This window comes from Muscardinus avellanarius (assembly GCF_963383645.1).
Source record: "Muscardinus avellanarius genome assembly, chromosome: X".
In the NCBI taxonomy this organism is placed as follows: domain Eukaryota; kingdom Metazoa; phylum Chordata; class Mammalia; order Rodentia; family Gliridae; genus Muscardinus; species Muscardinus avellanarius.
The window spans coordinates 52151116-52178183 of NC_137792.1; the positions used below are offsets into that span (position 1 = coordinate 52151116).

Here is a 27068-nt window from a genome sequence, read left to right on the forward strand (position 1 = left end):
TCATTTTACCTTGCGCACATGGTGAAAGCTCTGTACAGTCTTCTCTATGGCGTCATCCATGGTGACCAGCGGCTGGTAGCCCATGGCCTTTTTGGCTTTCTCGCAGCTGTAGTAGTGGAAAGTACCAGCCAGTGCAACCCGCATTGGTGTGAAAGTGGGCTGGAGATGGATGATGGGACGGACCAACATCACCAGCAGTGACAGCAGGAGGGCCAAATAGTAGGCCACCCAGTAGGGAATGTGGTACTTGGGAGCATCATAATTGAGGCCTGTCAGGATGCGGGACAGGAACGTCCAGAAAGGGATGGGTTCGTCGTTGGTGATGTGAAATGCCTGGCAAGGGAACAAGAGTTAGAAAGCCCTCCTTAATTGCAGGGGCCCCAGGAACTCAGTCTGCACCTTCCTGTGGAAAACCCGATGCAACTTCCTGCCTGTCTTCTTTGCTTTTGTGCAGGGCAGCTAAACAGTGAGATGTGCCTGGCTGTTCCAGCAATTTATACAGTCTGTCTTTGACTCTGAAAGCAGGCAGCATTTGGGGAGAAGGAAGGTGATGTGAGCCTTACCTATGGGCCAGGACTTTATGTGAAATTTAGGGTGCCTCAGGAAGGCACATTTGTTAATTTAAGAACTGAGAATCATGGTAAAATTCATCTTCTCATCTTTGGATGCAATGAATTGGTGATATATTTCTCAAAAATGTTACATTTGTTCTTAACCAAAAGCCAAACCCACCCTCCTCCCAACCATCCCCAAAGTTATGAGTGCAAAAATGCCAGAGATTCAGGAGAATCAAAGTAAACTAAGAAGTGAGAAGGATTCCAAAGCTAGGAGCATGAAACCACAAAGACAGGAGGCCCTAGGAGTGGGAGGCAAGGGTGAGAGGGACTGAGCATAAGAGCATTTGTTCCCTGCCACATGTTCCTTACAGAGACTCCCTGCCACATGCCAGCCCTGGGCTTCCTGCTGGGTGACAAATGCTAGAAAACTCACACATCTCCATAGGAGAAGTGAGAGACTTGAGTGGTGTGAGCATGTGTGGGCCATGGGTGAAAAAGGAGACCTGAGGAATTAGTGGGAGAAAGGGTGAGAAGCAAGCACCCTGCTCAATGTACATGGGATTCAGCCTGGGGTAGCCATACCAATGGACACATAGCTGGGCCACATTCCATGGATGTTACAGGCTTGGACCTCAGTGGGTGGTACTATTGGGAGGTGGTGGAAATTTTAGGAGGTGGTGTCTAGGTGGAGGAAGTAGGACACTGGGGGTGTGCCTTTGAGGGAATATCTTATCCTCGGCCTCTTGCTTTCTTCTTTCTCTCTGCTTACAACATTTTTAAGGTTCCTCCAGCCTACATCTCCAAACTTTTCCAAACTCCTCCTGCAAACTAGTTCCAATGGTTTCTGAATGAGCTGGTCAGGTACAACAATCCCAGGTCTTGGTACCAATTTTAGTATAGATGCTACCATTACAGTTATGGGAACTCTTGGATATGTCTGAATGTATTTTGCATCATGAGATGGGCATAAGCCTTTAGGGAACGGGAACATTATAGTTGGGATTGGGACTGTCCTCCAAAGGCATCTGTGTTGAAGGTTTCTAATATAGAGTGGTGCTACTGTGAGGTAGTGGAACCTTCAGGAGGTGAGGCCTACTGGAGGTAAGTAGGTCACTGGGGATGTATCGTTGAAGGTCCTGTCTTGTCCTTGCCGCCTTCCTTTCTCTCTCTGCTTCCTAGCAACCAAGAAGTGAGCAGCTTTGCACTGCCACGTCCTCCTATCATGATGTTCTACCTCAACACAGGTGCAGAAACAATAGACACAAACCTCTAAAACTGAGTCAAGATAAATCTTTCTTCTTTTAAGTTATTTTTCTCAGGTACTTTGTCACCACAATAGAAAGCTAACTAACACAAAGAATAGTGTTCTGAAAGTGTTAAATCCCAGCCCATCCTTTGGTCCCCCAAATGATATGCTCAGTAATATGGAGCTCCTTATTAGATGGCTTCAACTTTGGCCCAAGGGAGTCCTATAGAGGATCTGTCATGATATAGGCTCTGTCATGATATAGGCTCACAGGGGAATGTTGTCAGCAAACCCATTATAGCAGTGAGAAAAAAATCTAAAGAAAGGCAGACATGCAGAGGCAGGATGTGGGGAGAGAAGCAGGGAGAAGCAGGTGTTTTACCTTTCCACCCAGGGCTGCATTTTGGGAGAGTTGCTCTCCAGCCAAGATGTGTCCGTGGACCACATTCTCCACAAAGGTGAAGTCTACCAAGTTCTCTCCATTTCTGCAGGTGTACAAGGAATGGTTTAATCATGATTGGAGTGCTCAGCTATACATGGCATTTGAGAGGTCACTACCTGCATTGAAACTACTGCCTTTCTTGGCAGTGCCCACTCTCACCATACCTGGATGTCTGTCACAGATAAAGAAGTGCAGAGAGCCAGGAGTCCCAGGTCAGTGGAATATTTGTGGGCCAACTAATGAATTTGAAAGCTCAGTGCCCTGCTATCTCATCCCACTGCAGTATAGTCAGCCCAGGTGCTGCCTGTTCAGGCTGCAATTCTGGCAGCAGATCTTCAAACACTACCCAGGACACACTGGCCAATGCCTGGCTTTGATATTATAGTTTCCTACCAGTCTTTTTGTTATCCCTTGAAGTGGTAAGACAGGATGGCAATGAGGCTTAGTAAGAAGAAGGAAGGCAAGCCATGGGGATAAAAGGAAGAAAGGAAGGTAGAGAAAGTGTATTTGAGAGCGAGAGAGCCATATTTGCCACTTGAAGGGGCCTTTCCTCTTTTGCTTTCCTTGGGAGGAATGTAATGCCTCTGGCTATCTTCTAGATCAAAGAATTGAGGTTGTGTTCCTTGATTCTGGGCCAACTGCTTCTACACAGAACCTCAAGTTTCTTAAACAGGGAAAGAAATATTTTCTCAGCCTACCTGAGAGGGTTTACTGGGTTGAATATTGTCCTTCCCAAACTTATATCCCTCTGGAACTTGTGAATATGACCTTATATGGAAATGGGGCCTTTTACAGATATAATTAGCTGAGATCATACTGGAGTAGGGAGAACATGAAATTCAATGACCAATGTCCTTATAAGAAGAAGAAAATTTGAACACAGAAACCATGGGAAAATGGAGACAGAGATAGGAGTGGCGTATTAACAAATAAGGAAAAAATACCATGAGAAACTCAGAAAGCTCTGGAACAGATGTTCCCTCCCTACCACCAGAAGGAACCAACCCTGACAACATCTGCATTTGGGACTCCTGGATTCCATAAATGTAGGAGAATTAATTTCTTTTCTTTGTTTTATTTTTGGTACTGGGGATTGAACCCAGGGGTATTCTATCTCTGAGATATACTACCAATCCTACTGGAATTATGGGTTGTGCCATCATGCCATGCAGGAGAATCAATTTCTATTGTTTTAAGTACTAAGTTTGTAGTAGTTATGGCAGCCCCAGGAATTAATACTAAGCACAGAAGAGAAGATCACTGCTATGGCCTGAATGTTTGTGCTCCCCCACAATTTATGGCTTGGAACTTAATCCCCAATGTGATGGTGTTAAGCCATGAAAGTTCCATTCTCATGAATGGCAATAGTGACCTTCTACAAGAGGATTGAGGGAGCCTATCTGCCCCTTGATTCATGTGAGGACACATATCAGGTGCCATCCAGGAGGAATGAGCCCTTATCAGACACCAGATTTACTGATGCCTTGATCTTAGACTTCTCAGACTCTGAAATTGGCAGCAATATGTTTCTGTTGTGTGTGAAGTTATCCAGTTTAAGTTATATTTTTACAGCAGCCTGAACAAACTAAGACAGCCACATGGAGCTGCTTGGCTACCCACGGAGTTTTCTGCATGTGGATGATACTGATTTGGGGAGGGTGGAAAAGAGCAATGGGGGCCAACTCACCCAATCATGAACTTCATCTTGCCCTTCTTGGCTGCCTCAATGAGGATAGGGACCAACTGAGGGTCCCTTGGGCCAAAAATACCATGAGGGCGAATGGCTACAGTGAAGAAATTCTTCTCAGGATCATTGGCATCCAGCACTGCCTGAAAGAGAGAAAAGGAAGTGAGTCCACTGTAAACTCTGAGCCAGAGACAAGGTGGTGCCTCACTGGGTTTATAGGATTTCCCATAGGGACAGAGATGATGTGTTCTATTGGTTTGCAAGTGACTAGGCGGTGGTTTGTTCGGTATGCCAAACTTCATCAGTCACTGGTACAATTTTAGGCTAGCTCTCTATGCCATCCACCCTTCAAAATCTGACCATGGAGAGTACAGCTGGGTAAAAACTGGTGAGACAAAATCAAAAGGCCTGGGTTTAGGTTCAAAGGTCAAGGTACACAGACACAGATAGGAGAGATGTACTTTGGCAGCAGTTTGGGGATAAGATCTAAAGGTTACAGTCACAGTCAGCTGTGAGTCCCCTGTGAGGCTGCTGCCATCAGAAGGGCTCCTGACTTAAGGAACATGTGCCAGCTGTACATTTCTCCCAGAACCAGGCTGGGTCAATGCTGAGTGTACCACATCATAGGAAAGGACTCAGACAAACACATGTGGGTCCAGAAGAAGAGTCTGAGAATGTGAAGGGTATAAGGAATAGGGCAGCAGTAGGGTAGTGAACAACATAAGGGGCAAGTACTCCATAAAAACAGCCATTCTTCCTGTCCCCACTGCAGGAAAAGAGACATGTCTTCTGCGGGGCTATGTCAACACAGTGGAATGCCAAGGCTTCAAGAACAGCCACTTGATGCTTTGGTTAACAATAGACCACAGAAATAATCGTTGCCCCATAAGATTATATTGTCTAGTGATGGCAGAGCCATTTGAGTGGCCTAAGTAATTTCTATGGTGTTCCCCCAAATGACAAAATCACCCAACACATTCTTCAGAATGTGCCCCCACCGTTAGACCCAAGTCTATACAGATAACAGGTTTTGCCTCATAAGAAACAAATGTTTCTGAAGGATGTTATAATATTGGTAAAAACATAGATCATAAAGGTACCTATGAAGAAATGGCTGTGAGAACATTAAAGGAGATGACCCAGGCCAATTGTTTTGTGTAGGTATGATTGGGAAGTATAAATACTGTTATCATGTCATCCAAGATTTCTATTGCATGTTGGCAAAATCCCTGCACATATTTTGGCCTCAGCCATTTTAAGCTATTTATTGATTTGAGGTTTTTTTTTTTTTTTTTTTTTTTGGTGGTACTGGGGTTCCTGGAAACACTTCTACCTCCGGGTTACACTCCCAGACCTATTTTATATATTTATATCTTTTATTTTAGAATCAGGCTCTCTTAAGCCAGCAAGGCTGGCTTTGAACCTGTGGGATCCTCCTGTTTCTGCCTCCCAAGTGCGAGGATTACAAGCTTGCACCACCACGCCCAGCTTGATTTGAGTTTTTAACAATGAGAGCTTTCTCCTTCAATGGATTCCCAAAATTATTCGGCCTCCTGTCTCTAAGTCTCAGGTTCTCATAATGATGGAGGAAATGACCAACTAAGGCTTCAGATGATGTCTATCCAGGCTCATCTATATTACTAAAAGGAAAAGAGTTGAAGGGGTCCCAGACTGACATCACATTTGGTTTATTATAATTAAGAACGTTTAAAGCTTATAGCAGGTGTTAATCTGGCAAGAAATGAGGCTTTAGGTGAGTTTGCTGTTGGATTCACCTATGGGCTTTGCTGATTTTCAGTTGAGCACCTAACTCTACACAAAAGTGGGATAAAAGTCCATGCACACGAGTCAAAGATGGTCTGAACTCAGGCAAAACTCCTGAGCCTAGATGGGCTCAGCTGTGGGCAGGAGGCGGAATACCTTAGATGAGCATACACATGGTCTCTTGTTAAGGCCCAGCAGAGATTTTAGTGTTCCTTGAGCCTAGTCTGAGGAGGTGGGTACTCCACAGAGAGGATGGCATAGCCTAGACACAGGAATTTGAGCTTGCCAGAGGCCAAGGCTGTACCCCCTGATTTAGAGAGGTCCTCATGTCTCCCAGAGACCAGTTCTGCTGGGACTTTATGAGTTGAAGTACGAGCAAACAGCTGGGAGTCAGCTTGTTGTCAGGAGCACAGGGGAACTCATGCCAGTGTGATGCTATGATCCAGTTCAGTAATTGCAGGCTTTGTGAGGAAACCTCAGTGGGTAAGAGGCAGTCCAAATGCTAGCTAAGGTGAGTGGTCTGGGGTTCAGTGGCTATTACTCAACTCACACCAAAAAAGGTGGCCCTTGATCAAGGTTCTGGATCCCTCTCTGTATCAATGTCCTTATCTGTAATTTGGTAAGGTAACAGCAGCCAACTATGGTATTCCTGTGAATTTAAAGGAGGAAGTTCCTGCAAAATGCTCATAACAGTGTCTGGCCACGTTGAGCTATGCTTTTCTTATTTAAAATTTAATTTCATTTGCAAAGTTTGCTTAAGTTTGGTACCCAAGGTCAATATTAACTTACTATGTTCATGCATTTTCCTTAGGAAAATCCACCTTTCAGAGGGACACACACTCAACTAGTTCTGAGGTACGTACTTGTTCCTGTAAGATCTTAGTCTCCGTGTAGTAGTCTATGGGATTCATGGCATAAGGGAGGTCTTCGGTTCCATTTTTTATGTCATTGCCTTCAAAGATGACACTGGCACTGCTGGTTAAAATGAGTTTCTGACAGAGGAAAATTTAAAGAAAAATATGTCAGGAATTATTGCTGTCCCAATAGTTTGAGGGTCATGCATGAAAGAGAATGAAACAGTACCTTATCCCCAGCCCCGCACAAAGCATTACACAAATTATTTGCTGCAATACCTTTGATTTTCACACCTTCATTACTCTTTAAGATAATCTAAAGAACACCACCTTCTGCAGCTATGTGAATCCCAGACATCACTGTGGTATTACAAGCTAAAACCATGGATCTCATTTTTTTTCTATTTTATTTTCTATTATTTATTTATTTATTTATTTTTTATTGGTGCATTATATTCATACAACTTATTGGGGTAAAAAAAAAACTTGTGTGTACAAACATGTACTCATCGCTGATTTAACCCCTACCCAATTCCCACCCCATTCCCTCCCCGTCCCTCCCTCCCTTGCTTGGCTTAGTGATTAACTTCGATATGTTTAAGTACATTGTATGTTTTAGAGATTTTCCTCTTCCCCCCTCCTTTCTCCTCCTTTAGGTTGTCTTGTTTGCTCCTCTATAGGATTTCCTCTTTCAAGAGTTCCTCCTATGACCCATTTCTCCCTAACTCTCACATATTAGGGAAAGCATCTGATTTCTTATTTTTTGTGACTGACTAATCTCACTTAGCATAATGTCCTCCAGTTCCATCCATTTCCCAGAAAATGATGTAATTGAGTTTTTTGATGGCTGAGTAAAATTCCATTGTGTACATATCCCACAGTTTTGTAATCCATTCATCTGTTGATGGACATCTTGGCTGGTTCCATAGTTTGGCTATGGCGAATTGTGTAGCTATGAACATAGATACACATGGATTAGTTTGGTAGTTTGGTTTCTTTTCTTTTGGGTAGATACCCAACAGTGGTATTGCTGGATCAAATGGTAGGTTTGTTCCCATTCTTCTGAGGATTCTCCATACTGTTTTCCAAAGTGGTTGCACTAATTTGCAATCCCACCAACAATGTCTTAGAGTTCCCACTTCTCCACATCCTCGCCAGCATCTGTTGTTGTTTGTGTTTTGAATGACTGCCAATCTAGTTGGAGTTAGGTGAAATCTCAGGGTAGTTTTGATTTGCATCTCTCTGGTTGCCAGTGATGTTGAGCATTTTTTCATGCATTTATTGGCTATTTTAATTTCTTCTTTTGTGAAGTGTCTATTTAGTTCATTTGCCCATTTTGTTATTGGATGCTTTGTTTTCTTAGTGTTGAGTTTCTTGAGTTCTCTGTATATTCTAGATATTAGTCCTCTATTGGTGGTATAGGTGGCAAAAATCTTCTCCCATTCTGTTGGCTCTCAATTGAGGTTCTTGATAGTTTCCTTTGCTGAACAGAAGCTCTTCAGTTTCATGCAATCCCATGTATTGATTCTCCTATTAATTTGTTGTGCCTTTGGGGTCTTGTTGAGGAAATATTTGTCTGTGCCTATGTGTTGTAGTGTTGGACCTATGCCCTCTTCAAGGAGCTTCAAAGTCTCTGATTTAATTTCCAAGTCTTTGATCCATCGTGAGTTGACTTTTGTACAGGGTGAAAAAGTGGGATTAATTTCCAATTTTCTGCATATGGTTAACCAGTTTTGCCAACACCATTTGTTGAAGAGGCTATCTTTTTTCCAGGGTATGTTTTTGGCCTCTTTGTCAAAAATCAATTGGCTGAAAGTGTGTGGACTTTTTTCTGGGTCTTCTATTCTGCTCCATTGGTCTATATATCTGTTCTTTTGCCAGTACCATGCTCTTTTTATTAAAATGGCTTTGTAGTATAGTTTAAAGTCAGGTACTGTGATTCCTCCTGCGTGGTTTTTGTTGCTGAGAACAACCTTGGCTATTCTGGGCTTTTTGTTATACCAGAAAATTTAAGGACTGATTTTACTATGTCTGTAAGAAATGATCTCGGTAGTTTAATGGGCATTGCGTTAAATCTGTAGATCACTTTTGGGAGGATGGCCATTTTAATGATATTTATTCTGCCAATCCATGAACATGGAAGATCTTTCCATCTTCTAAGATCTTCTTCGATTTCTTTTTTCAGTGTTTTATAATTTTCTTTGTAGAGATCTTTTACCTCCTTGGTCAAGTTTATTCCTAGATATTTTATTTTCTTGTGGGAGATCCTGAGTGAAAGCATTTTCTGAATTTCTTTTTCAGTGGATTTATGGTTGATGTACAGGAAAGCTTCTGATTTTTTAAGATTGATTTTGTATCCAGATACTTTGCTGAATTTGTTGATCAGTTCTATAAGCCTTTTGGTTAAGTTTGTTGGGTTTTCTAAATATAGTATCATTTCATCTGCAAATAGTGAAAGCTTAAGTTCATCTTTTCTTATTTGTACTCCTTTGATTTCCTTTTTTTGCCTTATTGCTCTGGCCAGAGTCTCTAGTACTATATTGAAGAGAAGTGGTGATAGTGGACATCCTTGTCTCGTTCCAGTTTTTAGGGAGAATTCTTGAAGTTTTTCCCCATTTAATATGATATTGGGAGTGGGCTTATTGTAGATTGCCTTAATAATGTTGAGATATGTTCCTTCTATTCCAATTCTCTGCAGTGTTTTTATCATAAATGGATGTTGAATTTTATCAAATGCTTTTTCAGCGTCTATTGAGATGATCATGTGGTTTTTGTCTTTGATTCTGTTTATATGATGAATTACATGGATTGATTTTTGTATATTGAACCAGCCTTGCATCCCTGGGATGAACCCTACCTGGTCATGGTGAATGAATGATTTTCTTGATGTGGTTTTGAATGCATGTTGCTAGTATTTTGTTTAATAGTTTTGCATCCAAGTTCATCATAGATATAGGCCTGTAGTTTTCCTTCCTTGAACTGTCTTTATTCGGTTTGGGTATTAGTGTGATGCTGGCTTCATAGAATGTATTTGGGAGAGTCCCGGTTTTTTCTATTTCCCGAAGTAGTTTGAGTAGTATTGGCATTAGCTCTTCTATAAAGGTTTTATGGAATTCATTTGGGAAACCATCTGGTCCTGGGCTTTTCTTTGATGGCAAGCTCTTTATTGCTGTTTCAATCTCTTTGATTGTTATTGGTTGGTTTAAGTGTTCTATATCTTCTTGACTCAGTTTAGGAAGGTTGTATTTATCTAGGAAGTTGTCGATTTCCTCCAGATATTCCATTTTGTTGGAATATAGTTTTTCAAAGTAGTTTCTGATAATCCTCTGGATTTCTACGCTGTCAGTAGTAATGTCTCCTATTTCATCTCTTATCTTCATAATTTGGGTTGATTCTCTCTTTTTTTTAGTTAGGATGGCTAGTGGTTTATCAATCTTGTTAATTTTTTCAAGAAACCAGCTTTTGGTTTTGTTGATTTTCTGTATTGTTTTTTTATTCTCTACTTCGTTAATTTCTGCTCTAATTTTAATAATTTCCCGTCTTCTGCTGGCTTTAGGGTTCAATTGTTCCTGCCTTTCAAGGGCTTTGAGGTGTGTCGTAAGGCTATTTATTTGAAGATTTTCTGTTTTTCTTATGTGAGCACTCAGTGCTATAAATTTTCCTCTTAATACTGCCTTCAAAGTGTCCCAGAGGTTTAGACGCCCCTTGTGCTGAAGAAACTGCTGACTGCTGCCCGGCTGTTCAGCAGCAGTTCACCTCGGCTCACTGTCCACGCCTCCTCTCTGGCGCCTGGTTGAATGCGTTGGTCTAGGGCCGTCCGGTGAACTCGCTGCTGCCGCCAGCAGTAAGGCGCTGTTGCTGCATCCTAGGCCGCGAGGCCGGCGTACCTCCTCTCTGGATTTGAGCTCCGTTCCGAGTCCCTCCTCTCTGGAGCCTGGTGCTGCTAGGGACGATGTAGGCTGCGCCGCTCCTCGCCGTGGCTCTGGCCACTTCGGCCGCTTCATGCCGCAGCTCCGGCTGCTCTGCGCCGCGGTGGGCGCGGCACTTCGGGCTTGTTTCTTTCTGGTGTCTTGTTTTTCCAGCCCTTTTTCTCTGTCCCTTGTATTTACAGTTTTTATTTCTTTGCTGGTGGTGTTTTCTGGCTCTGAAAGGCACTGGTTTTGTGGTAATAGAGTTTGATTGTTAGCGGGACTTGTAAGTGCCGCTTTCCTCCTTCGCCATCTTCCCGGAAGTCTCTTTTTTTCTATTTCATAATAATACTAGAGGGATGATACAAGAGAAGAAAAAGAGGAGAAAAAGAAGGAAGAAGAAGAGGAAGAACCTTTTGTACTTCTTTTTTGTACTGGGAATTGAATCCAGGGGCATTCTACCTTCGAACTATACCCCCGCCCTTTTAAAATTTTGGAACTGGGTCTTTGCTAAGTTGCTGAGTGTCTTGCTAAGTTGCTGAGGCTGGCCTTAAACCTGTGTCTAAGCCTCCCAAGTACTGGGATTACAGGTGTGTGCCACCACACCCAACTGAAGAGCTATTCCAAAGAAAGATGCAATTATGAGGATTCTTAGTTTCCAGCATTCTGGTTAATAGGAGCTCCTCTGACAATGGACTCCATTAGCTCACATCATATCTTTACCACTTTTTTTCCATGTTATAAAAGAATGTCTAGCTATGGTGGTATAACAAGAAAAGATTTACAATTATTTGAAAAGGAGAAACTAAACTACATATTAGCAATAACTGAAAATGTAGTATGTTAGAAATGACAGAAAATGAGATACGTGAATAAATTCAACAAAATATTTGTGAAGCCTTTATGAGGTACATTACAAAATGTCACCGAAAGGCATCAAATAGCTAGAGAGAGCTTGTATTTGTAGACAGGAAGACAGTATTGTAAAGATATTCCAAATTACTTTAGCAGTTCAATGTAATTTCAGTAACACTTCTATCAGGGCTTATTATGGGACTAGATAAGCTGATTCTAAAATATATGTGGTAGAACAAAGGGCTCAGAAGAGCTAAGTGAATTTTGGAGTTAGTTGGGGTTGACTAAGTGGCACAGACTGGAGTCAGTGCAGCAGATTGTTGCCTGAACATAAACGAACAGATTCCTGGTAGATTATAGCCTTAAGTATGGGAAATAACACTTTAAATCTTTGGGATGGCCGGGCGTGGTGCCACATGCTTTTAATCCCTGCACTTGGGAGGCAGAGACAGGAGGATCACGCAGGTTCGAAGCCAGCCTCATGCACTGGCTTAGGAGACCCTGTTTCCAAATAAAAATGTAAAAATAGGTCTGGGAGTATAGCCCGGAGGTAGAAGGGCTTCCAGGAACTCCAGTACCACCAAAAAAAAAATCTTTGGGATAAGATATATTAAACAATCTTTTGATCTTATTGTTGGAAAATGTTTCTTAAATACAACATAGAAAAGCATTTCCTGCACCTAAACGCAGTAAGTTATTCTGCCACTTGCAGAAATTCCCCAAAGTATTTTGCTTACCACCCCCTTTTCAGAAAAAATTCTTCAGCAGCCCCTGGAATCTGCCTTCTTTAAGCAAATAAATAAAAACTTGTAGTGACAAATGCATGCTTTTTTTGGTGTGTGTATGGTAGTAGAGGTCGAACACAGGGACATTCTACCTCTGAGATACACTCCAGCTCTATTTTATTTTTATTTTGAAACGGTCTCACTAAATTGCTGAAGACCTTGCTAAATTTCTGAGGCTCGTCTTAGACCTGTGATTCTCCTATCTCAGCATTCCAAGTACTGGGCTGGCAGGCATTAGCCACCCCATCTGGTTCCTGTATTCTAGCACTCCATGCCCCTGTGGGGGATCATCCACTTTGGGAACCTATGAGAACTATAGATACTAAGATGGATAAAGTTCAAGAACATAATGCTGGAGAAGAAAAGCAAGTCTCAGGAGGATATGTTCAAGGTGACAGAATTTTATTAGGTTTTGTAACATGCAATCAATACCTTATACTAACTATATGTAGAGCAAATAGAAATGATAAATCCAAAATCAGAAGAGTTGTTATACATGGGTAAAGAAGGGGAGTAATGGCACCAGGGAATAGTACACACAGGGGTTCAACTCTCCAGCAATATTGTTCTTAATGTTATGATGAATGTATGGGTGCCGTGTTATTCCGAACTCTTTTTCTGTGGGCCTGCCATCTTCCATTTAGCCCATAGCAGCAGCAGACTTCACAGAGCTTTAGTTACACAGGCTTGAGTGGAAAACCTAGAATTTTGCATTAGAGGATCTGCTTGAAATGCTACCACTTTCATTACTAGCAGATTTACTTAGATGCTGGCTACTGAATGAGGAGAAAAATAGGATAACCATACCAGGGCAGTATCTCGTCAAGTGCAGAAGATACTGGTCACTGTTACTGACACTGTGGGAGCTTGGCAAGTTCCTTCACTGCCTATCTTTGCATGGCCAGCTGCTGATGCCGGGGTTGGTTGACAGTACCCAGGAAGGTTAGAAGAAAATTCCCTGCTCACTGCACACTTTTCTCCTAACTAGACAACACCTGTGCCTTGTGTCACCGAGAGGGACCTGCTGCACTGACCGGCTAGACTGGTAAATGCCATCATGATCATCAGGATTTATAGTAGTGTGGCAAGCTACCACGTGGTGAAAATTCTGATCCTCTCAGGACTGTGTCATAATAGGTTTCTATTGGCTACAAGCAAGGAGAGTATTTTTTTCCTTTTAAAATACAAGCAAGGCCTGGAAGACAATGCAGTGGCCCTTCAAAAGTTTAAGAGAATTACTGTACAGCCCACCAATCCCATTTCTGGGTATAAACCTACACAAATTGAAAGCAGGGACTGGAATAAATATTTGTACAACCATACTGAAATCTTTATGAAATTTAAGAAGCAATTCTGGCTAAGCCCAGGAAGAGAGTAAGGAGACCCACATCCCTCCACCTTTAGAAAGGACCACATGCTCCTGGAAGTTCCCGCTGTGGCTTTCCCCTTACCTGAACCCCAGCCTTTTTGCAAGTTTCAATGACGTTCTTGGTGCCAGTGAAATTCACTCTATAAAAGAGTTCCTTGTTGTTACTGGATGGTGGGGGTGATGCACAGTGGAAAACTGTGTTCACACCTTTCAGAGCTGGATACAGGTCCTGGAAAAGCAAACAAACACAAAAGGATCATTCCTTTCTGGGCAGATCAACAGTCTTCTCATATTCTCACTCTCCAATCTATGGCCAGTAGGTCCTTGCCTTTTTATAATTCTACAATCAAAACAGAAACACATTCTTGTCAAACACCAAAAGAATACAGAAGTACATAGAAACCAAGTTGTCCTTTTAATAGTCCTCTCCCTATTAACCAGACCCCAGTAAAAGAGTGTTTGGATCATGAGAAGTCTGTGGGATCTATAAAGAGGCAGTAGCCCTCTACATGTTTCTGGTGCCTGAGAGAGGTGACACTAACCTGGAGAAGGTAAGTTCATACACAGAAACTATAAATAATATGAAAAAGTCCCATACCATTAAAGATACAGATGTATTACTTCCTGTGAAACCAAACATAAAGCAGACTTTAAAATTTGAGTGTCTTATTTTCAAGGCACTCCATTACATCCTGCTAATGTAGTGCTTTATAATTCTCTGTTTCTTCTTTCTATCATTGTAATAATAAAATTTGCTTAAGCTTAAAAATAGATACATTTAATTTACTGCTTAAAGGAACCTCCTGAGAGAAAAGGCTGATCACAAATCTTGGGCAGGAAAAGCCAGGGCAAGATGATCCAGGAACATCTTTTCATTATCAGAACGTATGGAAATTCGCAAAGACTACTGGGGACATGTTAAATGTTATATTTCCAGACATGGTGGCACATATCTGTAAACCCAACACTTGGGAAGCTGAGACAAAAGGATCACAGGTTCAAGGCTAACTTCAGCAATTTAGTGAGACCCTGTTTCAAAAAAGGTCTAGGGTGCAGCTCAGAGGTAGGATGTCCCTGGGTTCAATCCCCAGTACCAAAAATAAAATAAAATAGCATCAGTGCCAAAATAAAGTAGCATCCACTAGCCAAAGAAGAAACTGTTTGATCACTAGTAAGAATAAGAATTCTTTGCGAGATTGGCACATAAAGAAAACCAATCATTTAATTTGTGCCAGGTACAAGAATCCAAGTGACTAGATGAAGAGAGAATGATAGCATGTCACTCTTTAGCCAAACCTTAATGAAATAATAGGATATGGGTAAGATCCATGATTATCACCCAAAGAACGAAGGGCAACCATGAATTTTGTGCCTAGATTCACCTACTGATATTTTGGCATAATTTCTTCTCTTTACACACACACACACACACACACACACACACACACACACACACAGTTTTTCAGTTTTTGTTTGGAAACATTTCAAGGGTAAGGCGCATTTGCCTCTGAGCTCTTTACTAAGCATCTCCTAAGAAGAAAGATGTTCTCCTGAATAACCACAAAATAATGACTCAAGGCAAGCTCTTCCTCTCCCTCCCTCCCTCTCTTTCTTTGTGGTAGATTGAACCCATGAGAATTCTACTTCCAAGCTATACTCTCAGCCCTTTAAAAAATTTGTTATTGAAACAGGGTCTCACTAGGTCACAGAGAATCTAGCTACTTTGCTGAGGCTGGTCCTCAAATTCTGTCTCAGCCTTCTAAGTACTGGGCTTACATACATATGAGTACTACCATGCCCTGCTCTTCTTTCTTTTTATCTGGAACAATTATCAATGTATTGGTTGCATAATGGTGACATTCTCATTTTAGTATTCTTTTACATTCATTAGTTGAAATTCCTCTGTAAAGCAGAGCCTCTCTTTCCCTGTCCTCATTTTTCTTTTCAGTATTTCTATGGTCACATGGACTCTTTCTAATTTTTTTTTTGTGGTACTGGGGATGGAACCCAGGTGCACTGCACCTTTGAGTTACACCCCCAGTCATATTTTTTAGTCTTTTTATTTTTTGAAACAGCGTCTCACTGAGTTGTGAAGAGTCTCATTAAATAGCTTGGGCTGTCTGTGAACCATGATTCCCTGGTTTCTGCCTCCCAAATGCTGGGATTATAAACGTGTACCACCATGCCCAGCCACCACAGGGATTCTTTTTCAAGTCAATATATTATAATCCACCACTATCCTCTTTTTTGTTACAAAATGTCTCAAACTTGGCCAGTGGAGGCCCTTCAGGTTGGCTCCTTTGTCATTCTGACATGCCTCTTTAATTTGGTCCTAAGAAAAACACTAAGGATGCTTATTGCTATTGGGGTTTGTATGATGTTAGGGAAAACGTGATTCCATCTTGGTGTCTCCTACTCCCATAGCACAGAGCACTTCTGACAGCCATGTGGGGTACTCCCACAGATCAAGCAAGCAAGCAAGCACGCAGCAGGCAGTGCTGTGGTACAGAAACCAGTCAGATGTCCTCTCATCCAATGCAGTTGTGACACTAGCTACCTGGAGATAATGTCAAATCCCACAGGTGAAGGCTCAATCCCCAAGGCCTCCTCCCCACTACAGATGCAAACCCTTGATGGGTTCATCTGTGTTTCTTACAACCCACTCCTTTATTTTTTTAGCCAGGTGAGGTGCTATACTCTTGTAATCCCAGCATTTGGGAGGCTGAGACAGGAGGATCATGGTTTGCAGACAGCCTCAGCTACTTAGTGAGTCACTTTGCAACTCAGTAGGACCCTGTTTCAAAATAAAAAATAAAAAATAGGGCTGGGGGTGTAGCTCGGAGGTCGAATGCCCCTGGGTTCCATCCTCAGTACTGTAAAAAAATTCTTTTTTGTGGTGCTGGGGATGGAACCCAGGGCCTCACATATGCTAGGCAAACACTGTACCACTGAGCTGTACCTCCAATCTTACCTCTTGAGGTTATTTGCTTCAGTGGCTCATAGAACTCAGGGAAATATATTTACTGGTTTACTATAAAGGCTACTACAGAGGATGAAGTTGAAGAGATGCACAGAATGAGGTATGAGGGAAGAATCTACCACCCTTCAGGAACCTCCATGTGTTCAGCTATCTGTTCCGTCCTCTTAGGCTTTTAGAAAAGTTTCTTTACATAAGCATGACTGAAGCATATGCAAGTGTAGAGAAATGTGATTGAATGAAAAGGGTTTGATCTACTGCTCCATATTGAGTGAGAAAACCTAGCGAGGCCTGTCTGCAAATTCTCCTTGGACTTTCTGTGCAGCATTCCTTTCTTGCAGGTATGGGGCAGAACCCCCTTCAGAGTGGGAGGGGTGATTAGAGTGGATGACCTGCCTTTAGAAAGACAAATTTTATTTTTTATGGTCTGCCTTGGGGAAGGAGTTATGAATCAGAAACTGTCATGAAAAAAAGAAAAATATGTATCACAGGGGTATCAGCCCATGATGCACCAGAGGAGAAAACAGAACCAGATTCAGTCTTTAGTTCAACAGAAATATGAGTTACAGATGTGACTCAAAGACATAGATGGAATTAATTTTATTGTATATAACATTTAAAATATCATTTCAACATGTGATAAACATAAATATGTTATTATTTTGGTACTGGGGTCTGAACCTAGGAGTATTCTACCTCTGAGCTATACTCCCAGTCCTTTTCATTTATTTATTTTTATTTAGAAACAGGGTCTCGCTAATTTGCATCTTAAGTACTGGGATTACAGAAGTGTAATCTCAATATATAAATTATTAATGAGATATTTACATTCCCTTTTTCTGTACACACTCTTTGAAATCTGATGTGGATTTTAGACTTAGAGCTGCTTTAAATTCAGACTTGCCCCATTTGAGATGCACTTGATAGCCACATGAGGCTAGTGGCCGCCTTATTGGCCAGTGCAGTTCAGATCTCCTAGCTTATAGGAAACATCACATGGCAGAGGGGCATGTTAGATAATGTCAGGGGATGAAATCAGCAAGATACAGATCATACTAAATGCTACAAGTCAACGAACATGGTTTCTACCAAACACCAGTCATCCAACAATTATACTAAGATTTAAAAAGATGAAGGAAATCTTATAAATTATTAGAGACTTGAACATTTCAACAAAATGCACTCTTGACTTTAGTTGGTTTCTTTTTTGACAAAATGATGTTACAAAAAAGTTACGAGACATTCAGGGATATTTCAATAGTATCTGATACTAAGGAACTATTATTGATGTCTTTTAGATGTGATTATGGATTTTTAAAAAGAATTCTTATCTCTTGCTGGGTGTGGTGGAGCATGCTTTTAATCTCAGTACTTGGGAGGCTGAGACAGGAGGATCAAAGGTTCTCAGCCAGCCTCAGCAACCTTGTGAGGCCTTCCAAAACTTAGTGAGACCCTGTTTCAAAATTAAAAACAAAAAAAATATGGCTGAGGGTGTAGCTCAGAGGTAGAATGTTTCTGAGTTTAATTCTTAGTACCACCAAAATAACCCTCTAAAAAGAATTCTTATCTTTTATTGACAAATACTGAAAAAGTCCTAGATAAAATGATATGTCTAGGATTGGCTTCAAAATAATCTGTGAGGGAGGGTAGAGATGATATAAGATTGGCAATGAATAAATGCATAACAGAGGAACTCTATAAAATAGTACAAAGAATGAGAAGAAATACATAACGGAGAGGCTAAGAGATGTGGAAAATATAATGAAAGACTCCACTGTCTGTCCAAAATGGCTTCCTGAAAGACAGAATGGTAGTATAATCATCTTCTGAAGAATTTTCCAGAAATGAGGAAAGACATTACGTTCTCAGATTGCAAAAGTCTAGTAGGTATTGAGAAGGACTTAAATAAAAACTAAAGGCTAGATTTATTCACTATGTAATATAAAGGATAAAAAAAGAATATTCTAATTCCACGAAAGAAAAAGCCAGGTGACCTACAAAGAAAGAAATGGAATAGTGATCTGACTGAGAAGAGACTTCTTGTCAGGCACATAAGATGCCACAAGATGGGGGAGGCAACTGTATAAGGTTGTATATACAATTCTGTGTGTGTGTGTGTGTGTGTGTGTGTGTGTGTGTGTGTGTATCTTCAACTACTGACTATGAAAACACATTTTTAAAGTCTTTCCTTCACCCATGTCACCCTCCTTAGCTTAGATTTCAGAATCTATCATTAAAACTTTGCCTCATGCCTCTCTCCTTTATTCAAAAAATGAATCTAGGGAAAGCTGGAAATAATATAGTAACCAGCACAGCAGGGCAAGTTGGAGGAGCATTTTGGAAAGAAGTTTGTTTGCTAAGGATTCTTATCTCCTTTGCAGGGATGTGGCAGTGATCAAAAGTGAAAAAGCCCCTTCCTTTATGGACTGGATATGCTATGGTGGAAGGGACAAATAAGGACATAAACAAGTAGACACAGAATTTATCAGCTCCTGCCAAGTGGTATGCAGAAACATAAGCCAAATAAGGGAGATGGGGAGGGATGTGCCACTCAGCATATGCTCAGAGACTTACAGGCAATTAAGGAGCAAACTCTGTGGTTCAGGAAGAAATTTCCTCATAGAAAAGGCAGCAAGTGCAAAGGTCCTCGGCAGGAACTTGGTTGGTGAGTTGGAGGAGCAGTAAGGGGACCGATGTGGTAGAGCACAGCCATGAGGGGGAACATGTGTGTGTATGTATGTGGGTGAGATGAGAGAGGTAGTGGGGGCATACAGTGTAGGTCTCAGTGGTGATTATATGTACCTTTGGTGCTTGCTGTAAATGGGACTGGGAATCACCGGAGGTTTCAGTACAGAGGAGTGAAGAAATATAATTTCTTCATTAAGAGGGTCTCTCTACCATTTAGGTGAGAGACAATGGCTTGGATCAGGCAGGAACAATGAAAGGGGTGAGTATTATTGGATTGAGAGTGAAGTCAATAAAGTTTACCTTTGGACAGGATGAGGCAAAGGAATCAAGGATGAATCTTGAGCCAGGTTTGGTTGCGCATGCTTGTAATCTCAGCATTCAGGAGGTGGAGACTGGAAGATCACGGTTCTCGGACAGCCTCGGCTACTTAGTGGACAGCCTCAGCTACTTAACAAAACCCTTCACAACTCAGTGAGACCGTTTCAAAAAATAAAAAGACTAAAAAATAGGGCTGGAGGTGTAGCTCGGAGGGAGAATGCCTCTGGGTTTCATCCCCAGTACAAAAAAAAAAAAAAAAAAGATGAATCTAAGGGTTTATGGCCAATGCAAGAGAAAGGAGTGAGCCAATTTTTTTGGAGATAGAGAAGACTTTAGCAGGAATATATGTGCTGTGGTAGGAACTGAGGACTCAAATCTGGCTGTAATAAACATGAATGTCTGTTAGGTATCCAAACTGTGATGTCCAGGAGGTAGCTGGATAAATGCAAGGCTGGGAGAGAGATCAAGATCATCATTTTCTAGAGAGTATTTAATCCTTGGACTGTATATGGAGAAGAAAAGAGATCTGAAGATAGTCTTGGGACCTGAAAAGTTTAGAAATGGTAGATACAAGGAGACTGAGAAGGGGCAATTATTGAGGGAAGAGAAGAAATGTGAATGTGGCATCTCAAAAGGCAAGCAAAGAAAGCACCAAATGTTGCTGCAGGGCCATGTCCAGTGAAGACTAAGACTCAACCACCAGCTGCAGCCACCTCAAGGTCCCTAGTGGCTATGACAAGGACTGTTGGGTGAAGGCCTACTTGAGACAATGGGAGGGAAGAGGCAGTGAGTGCAAATGGCACTGTGTGCTGGCAGCTCTGATCTGGTACAGAAAGATAAGTTGCTGATGCAGAGGAGAGGTGGGGGAGTTCCTAGAAGACTCACTGTGTAGAAAAGAGGACATGGGCTCCAGTTGGCAGGCAGGGGAGGCAGGGTTGCAGATGTCCATGCAGGAGGGCCTGTGGGTGCAAGGCTGGGAGGCACCTGTGACTACCTGGGAGCCAAGAAAAGCCACAGATAAAGCAAGAAGCAGCCACCTAGTACATCTCTCTCCAGCCCAGATCAGCTGCCTACAGAAACACAAGTAAGACACTGATTTCACCAGGGTTGGGGTTAATATGTGAAGTGTAATATGACGGAAACTTGTCTAGATGTTGTCATGATTAGTACCCACAATTAGCTGACTTTAACTAAGGGACACTATCCTTGATAATCTAGGTGGGCTGCACCCAACCCAGTAAAGGCCATAAGGGCAAAACAAGTTCCAGCAAGAAGAAATCTAAACTCAGGCTGCCACATCAACTCCTGCCTCAGTTTCCCCTATAATCACACAAACCAGTTCCTTAAATTTCAATCTCTCTCCCTCCCTGTTCTTCTCCCTCTACACACATACCCCCTAGTGGCTGTTTCTCAGGAAAACACTGACTGACAGATATGAGAAAAGAAATGGGCAAGGTAGGTCAAGGTCAGACAGGAGAACAAGGGGACAATGAAGGCCAAGGCAGCAAGGCCAGAGGAAACAGTAGAAAGGGCTGTGTGTCTGGGTGGGGTCAGAGTTGGTCCAGCTGGGGTACTAGAGGGAAGAAGTGGTGATCACAGTGCAAGGCCTACAGCCAAGATGAAGGAGAAGGTACATTTTATAGGGGTGACAAGGTCCAGGGCTGGGAATGACAATGGGAAGAGAGGACAGTATAATTCATTGGGTGAGAGGAGGCCAAGGAAATGAAAGGCAAGAGTAGGGCCACCTTCATGAACACAGAATTCACTCACAATCATACTAGAGCTGTTGTTGATGAAACTGCCATCAGCCAGGAGCTAAACTCAATACAGAATGAAAAGCGGTCACCTGGGAAGGTGGGTGGGTGGCTGTGGATGGCTGCTGCAAAGAGGAATATTGGGGTAATGTTTTGTCTAATAGTACTGTCTTCAAAGGTGCAGGGGGCTCAGGGCAGAGTAGGGAGAAAGGTCTGAAAGTGGCAATAATGGCTGAGGAGGACTTCTACCCCTTTTCTAGGCCCTGAGGTATGAGGGATGTGGGAAAGGAAATAGCCATGACTTTGTAGGAGAAACAATTTCCTGACCAGGAAAGACATGGAATGTCACACCTGAAAGTCGAAAGGAAGCATAGAGATTTTCACCCATTGCTAATATAAATGTCAAGCTGACAGAGTAACTTCATCAAGCAATTTGGCAACATATAATAAAATGTGAAATATAGAGCTGGGCGTGGTGGCGCATGATTGTAATCCCAGTACTTGAGAGGCTGAGACAGGAGGATCGCAGGTCTGTGGCCAGCCTAAGCTACTTAGTAAGGCCCTCCGCAACTTAGTGAGACCTTGTTTCAAAATCAATCCCCAGTACCACAAAAAAGTGAAATATTCATATTCTTACAATATGGATGAAGTTTGAAAACATTATGTTAAGGGAAAGAAAAAGCCAACCACAAAAGGCCACCTATCCTATGATTCCATTTCTATGAAACTTCCAGAACAGAGATCTGGTGACTGTAAAGCTGAGTGGGTGTCAAGGAGTGGACAAAGGGTATGGAAAGTGAATGGGTAAAGGAGTTCCTTTGGGGTGATAAACATATTCTGAAATTAGACACTGGGGAATGGTTGCACAGCATTGTGGATGTACTAAAACAAAGTGAACTGCACACTTCAAAATGTAACATTTCAGCCGGGAGTGGTGGTGCATGTTTGTAATCCCAGAATTTGGGAGGATGAGACTGGAGGATCGCAGTTTGCGGACAGCCTCAGCTAATTAGTGAGGCCCTCTGCAACTCAGTGAGACCCTGTTTCAAAATAAAGAATAAAAAATAGGGCTGGGGGCGTAGCTCGGAGGTCGAATGACCCTGGGTTCCATCCCCAGACCCGCAAACAAAAAATAGTAACATTTCAGTCGGATGTGGTGGCACACATCCATAATCCCAGTTAGTACTTGGGAGGCTGAAACAGGAGAATTGCAGGTTTGAGGCCAGCTTGCAGTAACATAGCAATATCCTGTTTCAAAAGAAAAATCATAAGTGAAAAGGGTTGGGAGTATATATTTTTTGTGGTAATGAGGATGGGACCCAGGGGCATTCTACCTCCATGCTATACCCCCAGCCCTATCTTTTTATTCTTTAATTTGAAATAGGGACTCACTGAGTTGCAAAGGGCCTCACTAAGTAGCTGAGGCTGTCTGCAAACCACGATCCTCCTGTCTCAGCCTCCCAAATGCTGGGATTTCAAGCCCAGCTTGGGGGGTATATCTTGGAGATAGAGCACCCCTGGGTTCAATCCCTGGTACCACAAAAATGTGAAATTTATGGTATATGAATCAAATTTCAATTAAAAGCACTGAATACCACATGGGTCAGCATGTGTACTTCTGTGCATATACTCCTGGGCAGCAGTCAGCATACTATAGCCCTTGGTATTTTTGGTAAAGTTTCAGTGGCACAGAGCCACATCTGTTTGTTTATGCAGGGACCACTGCTGCATCTACACTGCAGTGACAGTATTTAGTCTTTGTGACACACATAATAGTCACTCATTTAGAGTAGCAATGCTGTGGCATATTTATATTCTTCCCTATAACTTTAACATTTTTTCAAAATAAAATAATTTCTTCCCAACAATTTGGCTGGCCTGTGAACATGGGAAGTGCTATGGTTTCCCTTTGGGGACCTATGGAGAGCAGCAGGGGCACAGGGTCCACTACCTTTTGGCTGCAGAGGTCACCCAGGAAGAACTGCACCTGAGGATTATCAAACCCTTGCTGGATGTCGAACACATTCACGGTGTAGCCTCTGGACAGCAACTGCTCCACCATGTGCTGCCCCAGGAATCCAGAACCTCCAATCACTGTGCACTTCTTAGCCTGTGGAAAGAAAGGCATGGCAGGAGGACTGGCATGGTGATAAGTGGAAGCTATAAAGAGCCCAGGCTTATATGCCATGAGCCAATGCAACAGTAGGTATGTATATTTGTTTTTTTTTGAGACTCTGCCTGAACCCAGGTGGAAGATTTATATAAATCTGGTCTTCTACCATGAATGCCACCTCCTCTTCTTGGATCAGCAAGGAGGAAAAAGATACAAATGACACTAAGATAGACCTTGGGGGATTTGATGATAAGATCCACGCTTTATATTTAGTGATTCTGGATATAATAAAAGGAAACTCAAGTACCTATGATCAAACCTGGACAGTCTATTAGCAGGGATGGAACCCAGGGCTTTGCTCTTGTTAGGCAAGAAGTTACTACTGAGCTATATCCCCAGCCCCAAACCTGGACAATTTAAAAAGAAAGAGAAAAAAAGGAAACCAAAGGTGATATCTTCTTGCTCCTGATAGTAGATTGCTGGGCATTTCTCTAAGGCAAATAAAAAAAAAGAGCCAGCAATTTCAGAATTTATGTGTAAAGCATCAGAAAGGAACAGTCTTCATACTTACAGGACCCCAAGTTGGTTACTTTGCCTCCCTGACCACAATGAGGTTGGACTATGTGGCTTTGAACTTGTCATCTAACCTCTTCCTGCCTTAGTCTGTGTCTCTAAGACTGCTCTGATGGGACCTCTGGGCTAGGATGTGGACAGATTCAAGGAGCTGCTTATTACTTAGGCCCAAGGCTTTGATTTTCCTTCTCTAACCTTTGAGGAATCAATTCAAGAACTGAGGATGAACTGCAGTGTTTATACTTCAGCCTCCCTAGTATGCCTAATTTCTTGGCTAAATTGCAAATCTGAAAATTGGAGATGATGGAAAGATAGAGTACCACATACAGGCGCTTAGATGTTTGGACTCCGGGCTGTAGATGCAGAATTTTGGCTGCTGCCTACTGAATAATCTGGCTATAAGTGTCTATAAAGAGACTTGTAAAATCCCCCCTCCCTAGAATCCTTCCAAAACTATACCTGGGCTTCCTTAAGATGGTAAATCCCCATTTTCCTTAGCTTCTTTATAGTAAATCAAAGCCAAGTGTATGGAAACGAAAGATCTTAAAGAATTCCTGTTCTAATTACTATTAATGGAGATAGTACTGTAAATTTATCATCATTTATTATGCATCATCTATTGAAATAATTTAGCTCACTATTCTTCCTTGAAAACTAACCTTTCTACTGATTTCGTTTTATGCTTTGATCTAATCATTCACACACACTGTGTGTGTATGTGTGTATAATTAGATATGATAAATAATTTGCATCCTGGATGAAATTTAGAATATTTCCTTCAGTCATAGCCAAATTAAATACAACACTCGATCAATCCCCTTCTTCCCCCTTCCTCCTATGTCAGCTATACAGATGAAACACAATCATTTAGAATGCCTCTGGGTCTCCTTGTCTCCTAACTTGATTTTTCTTGGTTTACTAAAAGTTTGGCTGAGTCCAAAAAGGGCCAAAACTCAACATATTTTGATAGCATCCTGAAGGATCTCAGAGTTCCTTGCTGATAATTTGTATAACAGATAGTCTAATTTTTTAAAAAAAACTTTACTAATATGTCCATCCAGTGCAATATAATTTTATAATTTTATGTGTGAATGATCAATATTCTACACTTCAACAGGGTGATGTGGATATTTTTCACTACATTGACATGTTGTACCACTATTGCTTGGAATGAGCAGGCTATTCTGTAGAGAGGTTTGTAGTGATGGGAATCAAGCTCGCCTTCACCCCAGGGAAGTCAAATATGTAATGGTACATTGTCTGCAATTACATCTCTAAGGCTATGTGTTAGAAGAGTTCATGTGACATAACAGTTTACTTTTCATAGCCACAGCAGGCCAGAAAGAATAAGTATGAAGAAGAATAAAACTCCAGATTAGAAACAGGTAGTGAGATTCAGGAATGTCTTAAAGAGGGGAATTATAAAATCTGCATCTTGGAGATAGTGTTAAGAATAGGAAAGGAATGGGATAGGGATAAAGCGTGCATGAGAGGTTCTGGGTTTGAGTCTCAGCACCCCCCCAACACACTAGGAAAGGAAGCCATTTACATAAACCAATATAATTGCATTATAATCTTGAGACAAGATAATGGTCTAGGCCACTGTTTCTCCCCTAAAACAGTGATTTTTTGCTTTTGTTTTATTTTTAGCAGAAGTACTTTTTTTTCCAAACAGGTCTGATGCAGGAGGCATGTAAAATAACTTTTTAGTAGTTTAAAATTCATTAATATTTGTTATAAATCCCATTTTAACTTGCTGTGATTATGTTTTTTTTCTTTTTGTGTGTGTCTTGTACTGTGAATTAAACTCAGGGATGTTCTACCTGAGTTATACCTCTAGTACTATTTTATTTTGAAAAAGTTTCTAAGTTATGGACTGATTCATTCTTAATAAACTTTATGCTTCAAAAACATAATCACAGCCAGATATGCTGGCACACGCTTGTAATCCCAGCATTTGGGAGGCTGAGACAGAAGGACTGGGGTTCACGGCCAGCTTCAGCTATTTATTGAGGCCCTTTGCAACTCAGTAAGATCCTGTTTCAAAAATAAAGAATAAAAAAATAGGACTGGGGTGTCACTCAGAGGTAGAATGCCCCTGGGTTCCATCCTTAGTACCAGAAAAAAAAATGTAATTGCAGACTTGGGAGGCCGAGACAGGTGGATTGCAGCCTGAGAGATTTAGTAAGATCCTGTTTCAAAATAAAAAATAAAATAGGGCTGGGGGTGTAGCTCAGAGGTAAATTGCCCCAGTGTTCAATTCCCAGCACCACAATAAAGAATGAATTGAACCAAACCCTTGCAGATATTGTGAAGAAACTCCAGGAGGCCAGATAATGAAAGGGCTCCACATTCCTTCATGTTCCTTCTGAGACTTGTAATGCTAGATCTTAGGAGGTTTAGCAATTCCTGTTGCCACCCCCTGGGGAAGTTTCTGCCATTCCGCCAGGGAGCCCAGTCTAGCCTATGTCAGGCCATGCAAAGGCAAATCAAGGGACCTAGACATAGCCAACAGTTGCTGGCAATTATTTAAATGAGGGACCCTGGGAACATATACCTCAGGGCTCCCCATGTGGCTACAGCTGCATACGTGAGCCCAGGGAAGGCCAGCCAACAATCCGCTAGGTGGGCTTGGTCCAGACCATGGAGTCGTGAGAAAAAAATTGTTGTTCTTTTAAGTCACTTCATTCTGATGTTTGTTACACAGCAATAAGTAACTGATAGGTCTTCTTCCACTTTACTGTGTATGTGTGTGTGTGTGTGTGTGTGTCTGTGTGTGTGTGTGTGTGTGTGTGTGTGTTTGTGTGTGTGGTACTGGGAATTGAACCTAGAGTTGCTCTACCTCTGAGCTACATCCCCAGCCCTTTTTATTTATTTATTTGTTTATTTATTTTTGGTGGTACTGGGGTTCCTGGAAACCTTTCTACCTCCAGGTTACACTCCCAGACCTATTTTATACTTTTTTTTATTTGGAAACAGGGTCTCTTAAGCCAGCATGGCTGGCTTCGAACCATCGTGATCCTCCTGTCTCCGCCTCCCAAGTGAGGGGATTACAAACGTGCACCATCACGCCCGTCCCTCAACCCGATTTTATGTCTGTACTCACCTTAGGTGTGTCCTCTGCCAAATGTGTCTGTGTAACCTGGTTACTCACTGGCTTATTAACTGCTTGATCCAT

At 41.8% G+C, this 27068-nt stretch overlaps 1 protein-coding gene across 1 annotated transcript; it reads right to left on the reverse strand.

Annotated features, from left to right (window-relative positions):
* Window positions 1-27068, reverse strand: NSDHL (NAD(P) dependent 3-beta-hydroxysteroid dehydrogenase NSDHL; the record flags this gene model as incomplete). Its single annotated transcript, XM_080719390.1, has 7 exons — window positions 1-333; window positions 2186-2288; window positions 3933-4075; window positions 6560-6688; window positions 13550-13696; window positions 23156-23314; window positions 26997-27068. The coding sequence occupies 7 exons, from the start codon at window positions 27066-27068 to the stop codon at window positions 1-3; spliced, it is 1086 nt and encodes a 361-aa protein (XP_080575516.1).